This window comes from Pteropus medius, unplaced genomic scaffold, assembly GCF_902729225.1.
Source record: "Pteropus medius unplaced genomic scaffold, Ma_sr-lr_union100, whole genome shotgun sequence".
NCBI lineage: Eukaryota > Metazoa > Chordata > Mammalia > Chiroptera > Pteropodidae > Pteropus > Pteropus medius.
The window spans coordinates 3351414-3361322 of NW_024344436.1; the positions used below are offsets into that span (position 1 = coordinate 3351414).

At 54.1% G+C, this 9909-nt stretch overlaps 1 protein-coding gene across 1 annotated transcript; it reads right to left on the reverse strand.

The window, feature by feature from the left end:
• VSIG10L2 (V-set and immunoglobulin domain containing 10 like 2) lies at nucleotides 1-7976 on the reverse strand. The gene is made up of 11 exons (XM_039872916.1): nucleotides 7619-7976; nucleotides 7091-7366; nucleotides 5535-5810; nucleotides 4675-4923; nucleotides 3760-4020; nucleotides 2143-2433; nucleotides 1413-1709; nucleotides 720-842; nucleotides 397-421; nucleotides 236-288; nucleotides 1-98 (listed from the first exon to the last, which is right to left on the reverse strand). Exons 1-11 carry the CDS (start codon nucleotides 7974-7976, stop codon nucleotides 1-3), a joined length of 2307 nt encoding a protein of 768 aa, XP_039728850.1.
• Nucleotides 7977-9909: the final 1933 nt, after the last annotated feature.

Sequence of the window (9909 nt, forward strand, 5' to 3'; positions counted from 1 at the left end):
TCACGGTGTTGCAGTCACTGTGATGGTGACATTTACCGGTGTATCTGGGGATTCTTGTGCAGGGTCTGAACCTGGGATGGTGGATGGTGTTTCAATGCCTAAAAGAATAGACGTGAACAAAGGAGAGACACTTTGGGGGTGTCCCAGACTCTGCTTAGAGGACAAGAGAGACCGAGCATTGTGCACGAAACTCAGGACTGCTCTCCTTATCTTTGGGGAAAAAAATTGTGCCTACCTGCCTGTGCCCCACAGCCTTCCATTGAACCCCTATGTTGATGACTTTGCTCCCTGAGGGGAAAGTGGGAGGGGAAAGTTAATGACAACCCAGCTTTCCCCAGCCTTCCTTCCCAGTTAGAGGAGAATCCTGACCCCCACAATGATGGGTGCCACACTCACATGGGAGCAAGCAACCGACCAAGGCCTGTAAAAAGCAAAGGAAAAGGTACGTTACTTGAGCAACCCAGCCTAGGTGGAAAGAGAATACCCCTCCCTTGCCTGTTAGCTCTGTATGGGAGACTACAGACCCAGAAGGAGATGGCCCCAGATTCCTGAGGTCGGGGTTGGAGCCCCAAGGGACCTCTGTCACTGGGGAAGAGGTCACATTCAGAAAAGCCCAAATTTCTTTACCCCGGGGGTGGGGGATCTGGACCTCCCTCAGGTAGGTGTAGACCTGACCACCTTATGGGATCAAGAAACCCTGTCTTCAGCTTCTCACTCACGAGGGAACGTCTCCGGGTGCCGAGCAGCGTACTGGAACACCAGCAAAGAGGCCACTGCTGCCACCACCATTCCTGTGCCCGCTGCACCCAGCACTGCCGGATAGGCGCTGATGGGGGGCTCCGCTAGGAAGGGAGAGCGCTGGTTGCATGAGTGGGTTTAGAGCCATGGCTGAACTCGGCAGCTGTGGCTTATAGGGTACTGAGCCGGCAATGCTCTCCCCTCCCCCTGTGGTGGGTGATCAGGAGCGATGCCGGACCCAAGAATCTGGAGACCAGGTCTCTCCCAAAGAAACAGGTGCTCTGTGAGCCTGGTGCTCCTGAAGTCCCCAGCTATTTCTGGCACAGAAGTCAGCAGGCCAGTTATCTTGTGCTCCAGGAGGTGAGACCGAGGCACAGAGTTGGACCCCTATCCTTATTTAATTTCCCCCTTCCCTATTTCTTCTGATTCAAGCTTAACTATGTAGCTCCTACACCCGGGCCTGAGGCCTCCGGGGCCTCCCAGGGAGGGATGGGAAAGAGCAGTGGAGAGTATCTGAGGAAAGGGTGGGGAAGAGGGTAGAGATGGGGATGGAGGAATTCAGTAGGAAGAGAGCAAAGGAGTGGAGTAGGGGCTACCCCATGAGGTGGAAGATGAACCAGAACTCAGTTTTGTAGGAAAAATGGCGAGCCTCGCCGTGGAGCTAGTCCCAGCACCTGGCGTCTTCACTTCAGAGGGATGTCCCGTTGTGTGGTGATTCAGAGCCAGGACTCGGAAGGCATACAGGACCCCCGGGTCCAAGCCCCCCAGCCGCCGGGTCCTGCTCTCCGGCTCGATGTCACCAGCTGCTGTCTCCCAAGCCCCAGCTCCTGGGCCTGGCACACTGGCCCTCCGCTGCACCAGGAAGCCCGTCAAGTTCCCGGGGCCTTTGATGGCCCAGTGCAGCTGCACCTCTCTCCGGTGTCTCCCGTAGGTCAGGCGGCTGATGGTGACGTTGGGAGGAGCTGGATACCCTGGGGTGAGGGCAGGGACACATAGAGCACATGCACCCCCACAAGCACGTGTGCATGTGTGCTTCTGCGCCCATGTTTGTTCCCGTTTTGTTGAGAGACAGCTGGTGGCGTGAAGAAGGCCCCAGACTGAGGTGTGTAGACTTGACCAGTTCTGTGTAGTTTGGGTCTGTGTCACCCTAGACTTGCACTTCTAGGCCTCAGTTTCCTTGTCTATCAACGGAGGAAAAGGAGATTATTCTGACCACACAGAGTCCTATTTGCCTGTATGCAGGAATGCACACACTTCACATTACTGTCCCTTTAAGGGCCGATCTGCCTGAGGGAACTAAAGTATCCGAAGCAGGGAATTCCAGTGTCTCTCCCTTACAGGGCTCTGGCTGGAGGGTTCCCAGGCCCCTCACCACATAAACGTACCCTCCCACCCCCCACTCACTCAGGACCTCCAGCAAGACGCTCTGACTGCCGTTGCCCAAGGCGTTGTGAGCCACACACTGGTAGGTGCCACTGTGGTGAGCTGGGTCGGCCCCCCGGATACCAAGGCGGAGCTGGGATCCTTCAGGGTGCAGCATGAATCTGGAAGTGCCTGGTTCCACTGGCTGACGCTGGGGTCCCAGCCAGAGAAGCTGGGCAGGTGGCATGCCCCCCAGAAGGGCACACTCCAGCCAGACCTCTTCCCCCTCCAGCACCGACACCTGGGGCTCAGCCACTGCCAGCTGTGGGGCTTCTGAGGAGACAGAGAGCAAGGCTGGGAGATGCCCACTGTGCCTGAGCTAGCGAGAAGGCTTGGGGGTAGGGTGCTGGCCAGCGGTAGTGGGGAGGAGAAAGAGAGAGGATGGGGACTGTGGAGTTGACGGTGAAGCTTGTCTTGGGCCAGTCTGCCGCCTCGTTCTGGCTTCCATCCTATGGCAGATTCCTATCACAATCTGCTCCAAAGTTTAATGATACTAGCAGTGTTCCTCCATGCTTTTCTCCACCTAACCCCAGGCTCAGCTCCTGCAAGTGGGCCCCTGCCTTACCCATCTCGGCGTTAAGCCCCTCCTCCCTCCCAGCACCTGGCCCATGGCCTCCTTTCCTCTAGCGCCCACCTCCCAAGCACAGGGCCGGGCCCATAGAAAGCGATCAGTTTTGTGGGCTGACTCCTAAAACCCCAGTTTCAGGTGTCGATGAACCTCCTGTGATGGGATTTCCAGCTCTGAGACTGAGGAATCAGGGAGAGAAATGTTTTGGGTTGAGACTTTCTTAAGCCCCTGAAAACATGCCAGTCACCAAGGCTTGGAGACCAAGATAAAATTCATCTTGTGAGTATTGTCGTATATGACTGCTCCTCTATTTGGTTTTCTCTTATTTTTTTAATTTCAATATTTAATTCTTTTTCTTGAGTTGCCAATAAGTGGGACTGGCAGGGCCAGATGAAGACAGAGAAAGAAACCAGACCAAAAACAACTAGAGAGAGTAAGAGATGTAGAGACCACGGACACCTGAAACATTAATTCAAGTCGGGAATGTAATCAGGCACTTCTCATGCAAATCAGTGTGGATGGGGCAGACGGCAAGCAGCACCCCTCACTGGCTAGGTGGGTGTAGCCTCCAGCCACACGTGACTATGAGCACTTGAAGTGTGGCCGGTCCCCCCTGAGATGTGTTATAACTGCAAATACACACCCCAAATTTTGAAGATAGCAGGAACAGAACAGTGTGAAATATCTCATTAATAATTTTCTATTGCACATTGAAATGGTCATATACTGGATATATTGAGTTGAATAAAATGTCACCTCTTTTTGCTTTCTTAAAAATGTGGCTGCTAGAAAATGTTCAATTATACATGTGGCTCACATTATAATTTTATGGGCCAACACGGACCTCTAGACTGACTAAACCCCCTGATTTTATGGGTCAAAAAAGCTTGAGGCCCTGGGAGGTGAAGTGACACAGTCACCTGACTCACCTTGCATTCCAGCACAGCCACACCCCAGAGCCCCTCATCCCAGTTCCAAAGGGCTGCTCCTCCTACCCCAGCCCCAGAACCCTGTCACCAGCTCCCACTTACCCAGCTGGAGCCAACAGGAGGGGTCGGGGACCCTGAGTGGGTGAGTGCCCCTGCAGGTGAACTCTTGGCCAGCCAGATCTTCCTGGGCCTGCAGGAGGTGGACTGCCAGCGAGGAGGTGCTGCCGCCCAGGGGCTGCTGCTGTCCATCTAGCCAGCTCAGCAGGGCGGGGGGCTCACCTCCAGGCCACTCACAGTTCAGCATGATGAACCGGTCTCCAGTGGTGGCCATAGTCCAGCAGGCAGGGCTCCAGAGGGGTTCCCCTGGGTAGGGAATAAATGGCTCAGAATGACCCTACAGGGAGAGGAAGGGTCCAGCAGGCCTAGTCCATCCCTCCCTCCTTCATTTATTGCTTCATTCACCCATTTCTCCATTTACTCAGTCACTCATTATTTGTTCATTCATCATTTATTGAGAACAGACGCTAAGCAAACAATTACAACATAATTTGGCGAGTGCTGGAGTACAGGTAGAAAGACAAACTCCCTGGGGCTTCAAAGAGGAGGACTTTGAAAACAGGATGATATTTGAACTTGGTCCTCTTACACGAGTAGGATTATTCAAGGCAGAGAGAAAGCTTCACACACAGTTCAAGATCAACATGCAACGGAGAAGTAGAAGTGGAGTGTAAGGTGGATGACAGCCTGCTGCCCCTGGAGGCCGAGGGACAGTTAGGAGAGTGTCACAGGGCCCCAAGCCAGAACTAAGGAGGACAGGCCACAGTGTGGATGGAGACGAGGAGGTGGGAGGTAGGGTTTGAGCGGAGTGCCGCCAACCTTCTCCTTACCTGGCAGGTCTCAGAGTTTGTGGTCTGGAGCTCCACTCCAGATCCCAGGGCCCCTCCAGTCCCTCCCCGGACCACTACCTGCTCCTCTGCCCTGAGTGTCAGAGCCCTGCTATTTCCTATGTCTACTCACACAGGGTGATGCTGCAAAGGGTAGGTAGTGCCAGGACTGGGTGCTGGCCAGTGCAGGTGAAGATACTTCTGTTGGGCAGCTGGGTGGCTGTATGACTCCAAGTGACATTGCTGAAGGCAGTAGGGCCACTTCCCTGGGGCCCTTCCCACTGCAGCTGGGCAGTCGGAAGCCCCCCAGGCCAGGAGCAGACCAAAGTCACAGCCCCAGAGGTGGGGAACACTGCACAGGAGGGCTGCCCCTCAGGGGGATCTGGGAGAGAAGTGGGTGTGGATGGAGCTGGAGCTGGCCCCATGGCCAATGCACTGCAGCCCCAAGGCTCAGCTGGGTGGGGTGGCGGCGGGGGATCCTGGGGGCCGAGGCGACAGGGTAAAGAAAAGAGGGGCAGGAGGGTGAGCAAGGAAAGAGTGATACCTCTGAGGGGGTGGTGAACAAAAGGCTGCACTCTCGGGTCAAAAGGCAGCGACTTGGGGGTTGGCTGGGCAGGAGGTTGGAGTCCCTGGGGAATCCTTGAGGCCGCCATGGAAATCCTCAGCAGGAAAGTGTCCCCCATCTCCCACCCTCATCTTTGCCCTGGGCATATTGTCTCACTGTCCTCACTCTGTCCTCCTCTGTGCCTCAGTTCAGTCCCCAGGGCCATGGGAATAATCACTTGGGAAGGGGGGGTGGTGGTCTATATAGGGTCAGGGGCTGCCCGCCTCCCTGTCCCTTCCCATGCTTTTTTAGCTTCTCTCCTTGCTCTGCAACTCTATTGGGTCCCCCAGACCCACCTCCCACCAACTTCTGGCCCCTCTTCACAGGGTGCCTGGAGTCTGCCAGGTCGGCGGAGGCTCCAGTGTGAGGGCCCCTCCCCACACACTCACAGTAGATGGTGAGCTGCACGGCGGTCTGCGTGCGGGTATCCAGGCGGCTGTTGTGGGCCAGGCAAATGTATAGGCCTGTGTGGGCACGGCTGGCGCTGGCGATGGTGTAGGTAGGCCCCGTATGGACCTGCGTGTGGTCCCTGAACCACGCATAGTGACTAGGGGGATTGGATGCAGCCAGGCAACTCAGGGTCACTTCTTCCTTCTCGCTGGCCCAAAAACCCTCCTCAGTGAAGCCCAGTGGCTCCATGGTAATCACAGGATTGTCTGGACCATCTGGAGGGCAAGGAAGGCCTGTCACACCTCCCCAATCTTCATTCCTCATTCACTCACATAATCATCGTTGAATTTACTTACCATCCAACAACAGTGTTTCATGCACTGACTGTCAACTATTATTCTAGGCCCTCAAGGACCCCAAGGTCCAGGGGCCACAGGCACAGCCCAGTGTAGGTGATCGGGGTCTGTGGAGGTGAGCACCCAGGCCTTGGGAACCCAAGAGGGCATCTGTGACTCTGTGAGGCTTTTCTGAGGGACTGGTGAGTTGGGCTGAGGTAGGAGACAGGCAAGAATTGGCTAGGCAGAAGAAAGGTAGGGTGCTCAGCCCTACCCACAATGCCTGGCATTGAGGGGTTTCTTGGGACTGAGACGGTTAGTCCCTCTAGACTGGAGACAGGGTGGGAAGACATCCTGAGCATGATCTTGGCAGCCAGCCCTTTTCGCTTCTTTAGGTCACTGCCTTCCCCTCTGTCCTGTGTCCTCTTTCTCCCCGACTCCCTGAAAGCACTGAATTCTCTGCCTGCTTCCATTGTGCTCTTGCGTCTTTCCCAAGAACTGTCCACCTGTCTCCTTCACAGTCCTCAGTTTACGATTCACACAAACCACCCCCGACCAGACAGACAGGACACCGTTGGGCCCTGCCACTTAAATCTTCTAGGCCAGCACTGTCCAACAGATATGTGAGCCACAGATGTTTAAAATTTCCAGTAGTCAGATATTCCAAAGTAAAAATACCCAAACCCAATTAAGCAAAGAAAAAACAATGTTTTTTTTTAATTTTAATATTTTTTATTTAACCAAGTACATCCAGAATATTATCATTTCTGTGTATAATCAATATAAAAATTATTGATGAGCTATTTTATATTATTTTTTTAGACTAAATCTTCAAAGTCCAGTGTGAGTTTTACACTCTGAGCACACTGGAGTTTGGTTCAGCCCCATCTCAAGCGTTCAAAGCCACACGAGTGGCTTTCATCCTGGACGGTGCCGGTCTAGTCCCTCCCTGCTTTCATCTTGCACGCAAACTTCTTACTTTCAGAAATTCATTAGTTTTCTGTGTTCTCCTCTTTACAGAAATAACTATTCTGGTCTTTTGTCCACTTTTGTATTAGCTTGCTACTCCCTCTTTACTGGCTGTTTTAGAATTGTTTGTATGTTCTGAAAATAATCCTTTGTTTACTATATACACTTTAAAGACAAGCTTCTGCTTTCTAATTTCGTGCCCTCAGGTGGGTGCCAGCCCTGACCACCCTGCCCCCACCAGTCTGACTCACAGATGACATCCAGGAAGGCTCTGTCACTGCTTAGTCGGTTGACAGCGTTGTGGGCACTGCACACGTACCAGCCCAGGTGTGTCCGGTTGACTGGGTCCAGCTGGAACCGTCGCTCTGTGACCCCCACCAGGGCCTCCCCAGGGCCTCGGGGTGCCTGATGCTGCCAGGCAAAGATCACAGGCTCCGTGCCCTCCCGCACTGCGCATGTGGCCAGCACGGATGTCCCCTCCACTGGGGATGACTCACTCAGCCGCACCTGAGGCTTCGATACAGGCACTGGCCAGAGGTAGGAGAGGCCCTATGTTTGTTATCTCAGATGCAGGCCATGCCCAGCTGTGTCCAGCAGCCCAGCTCTTGCTAGTTGGGGGCTAGCCTACCCACTGGGTTCCCAAATATCCCAGGTTTCCTCACCCCCCTGGAAGCAGGCTCTGTAATCGGGGCCCAACAGAGTACACTGGAAGCACATGCAAATGGACGCAAAGCAGCATGCAAAGAAGCTCGAACCGAGGTCCCTAGCTAGGCCCTCACCCAGCACAATCAGACTGAAGTGTGAGTAGGCAGTGTGCAGCTGGCCTCCGGCCCCATGCAGGGCCTGGCACAGGAAGTGGCCGCGGGCACCCTCCCGCAGCTCCCCCAGCACCAGGCTGCTGTTCCGCAGGCTCACAGTCCCCAAAGCTGAGGCTCCGGCCTCCACCTTGAACTCTGCTCCGTTGGTGACAGCCACAGGCCGGGGAATCAGGGAGCCCAGTGGAGTGAAGCTCCAGAAGACCACCAGGGGAGTGGGCTGGGAGCCACAGGCCAGCTCCACAGAGCCACCCCTCACTCCCTGGATGGACACTGCCTCCTCATCAGGCTGCCCTGGGGACAGAGTGGCAACTAAGGACATTGGAGCTATTCTGCATTCTCCTGCTCCTTCTCCTTGCCCAGAGCCTCTGTACCTTGTTCTGCAGTCTGGGAGGGGAGGGCAGGGCAGATTTTCGTAAGAGCAGAGGTTCCCATCTTTACGGGTCATCAGACCATCTGGGAAGCTTGATAAAAATATGGCTTGATAAAAATATGACCACCAACTCAGAATCCCCAAGGAGGTCGGCACCCAGCAATCAGTATTTTTAACAAGCATCGGCCAGATGATGCCCAGAGAGTCAGGAGAGCTACATGGCCACTGGCAATTTAGGCTGTAAGGATTCCAGGGGGATTCCAGACCCATCGGCAAAGGGAAGGTGACACCAGCCTGCTATCGGCCCATCCAACATTTATTTATTTGTCAATTGTTTAAAAATTAAAGTGCCTGCCTCATGCCAGACACCAGAGTTACAATGACAAATGAGCCACCCTGTGGTGGCTCTCATGAAGCTTTTAGGCAACAGGGAGTCAGACATTGGACGGTCGTAATGGGGTAACAGGTGTGCTTTTCTGCTCCAGGTCTGGCATGGAACCCAGCATCGGCCCAAGCACCATGTCCTCGCCGTTGCAGGCAGGTTACTATAAAGTGCTGACAGCCTCAGCGCATGGGGGTAGAAAGAAGTGCCGCGGAAGACAACCAAGCCACAGGAGTAAGTCACACCAGCTTGCGTTTGCTGAATGCTTCCTTTGTGTGAGGCCCTGTCCCACTCTTCACAGCGTTACCTACTGACCTTAATTGTCACACTAATAACGTCCCCTGAGACCCTGAAACACAAAATCACTTTGTCCAAAACCACGGAGTCCGTGGCGGAACTGGGGTTGGAGCCTTGTTTAATTCTCAATCGGAGACGCTCCCCGTTGCTATCAGCTTCTCCAGAGAGAGAAGAGGCGACAGGCATGGAGTTGGAGAGAAGGAATCAAAGGCAAATTCTGATGTTCGATTGACCAAGAAGGAAAACACTGAACCCAGAAAATGTTTTTTTTCAATCCCAACACCTCTCAGTGCCCTAAGACCATCAGACTTGGAGGAATCTTTTTGAAACCAGATCTGACCATGTCACTTCCGTGATTACAACCCGACAGTGACCCTCAGGATAACTCTCAGCGTTTAAGGTAATACTCAGGGCTGTGTTCTGGCTCTGCCCTCCCACCTCAGACATCGTGGTCGCTGGCCAATGTCTAGCAGATGAATGAAGTTAACGGACTTCGCCAAATGGCTACGCAAGGACAAAGAAGGATCCCGTGGAAGAAAGGAAAAAAACGATGGGACGTGAGTGGGGAATGGGCCATCGTGGGTGGTGGTTTGAGTATCACTTACCTGAGGCCCCCAGATGCAGAAGGCAGAAGGGTGTCAGCAGCAGGAGACCAGGCAGTCTGCACAGGGCCCTCTGACCCACCATGGCCCCATCTCCCTGGGCGGCTGCCCATCTGCGGTGCCCGCCTGACTCTTGAGCTCTCTCTCCCAGGGGCAAAGCTCAGTCCTGGAAGGATGGGGGTCTGGCTCAGGTTGCCAACCTCAGCCCTAATGACACTTCCCCCACTCTCCTATTACCTGTGCTGCCTCGATTACGGGTGAATTATTTACCAGATGATTCACTCCATCCATAATGTAGAGTTGGGGAGGACAAGACCTGGCTGGGGTGGACCTAAGGAAGGACCCCCAGCTCCCTGCATGTGATAAAATTAGAGAGTCGCTGAGATAGAGTTGGAAAAGGCTGCCACCTCATCAAGTCCAACCTCCAGCCCAGTGTGAGACCCCTGCCCGCAGCCCTCCAGACCGCAGGGATCTTGAGGTTCAAACACACCTTGAAATGGCCTTCGTCCCTGTTTTCCTCACGATTTGGCAGAAGCTGGTAGAGCTGTGAGAAGAACTCTGGATTCAGACAGCTCCAGTTTGGGTTTAACTGACGAACTGT

Coding starts and splice junctions, on each gene's coding strand:
- VSIG10L2 (XM_039872916.1), bottom strand. CDS start 7,976: ATGTCCTTAGTTGCCACTCTGTCCCCAGGGCAGCCTGATGAGGAGGCA. Junction 4,021..4,674: donor CCTTTGCAGCATCACCCTGT/GTGAGTAGACAT, acceptor TTCCCTACCCAG/GGGAACCCCTCTGGAGCCCT. Junction 422..719: donor GCACCCGGAGACGTTCCCTC/GTGAGTGAGAAG, acceptor TGCTTTTTACAG/GCCTTGGTCGGTTGCTTGCT.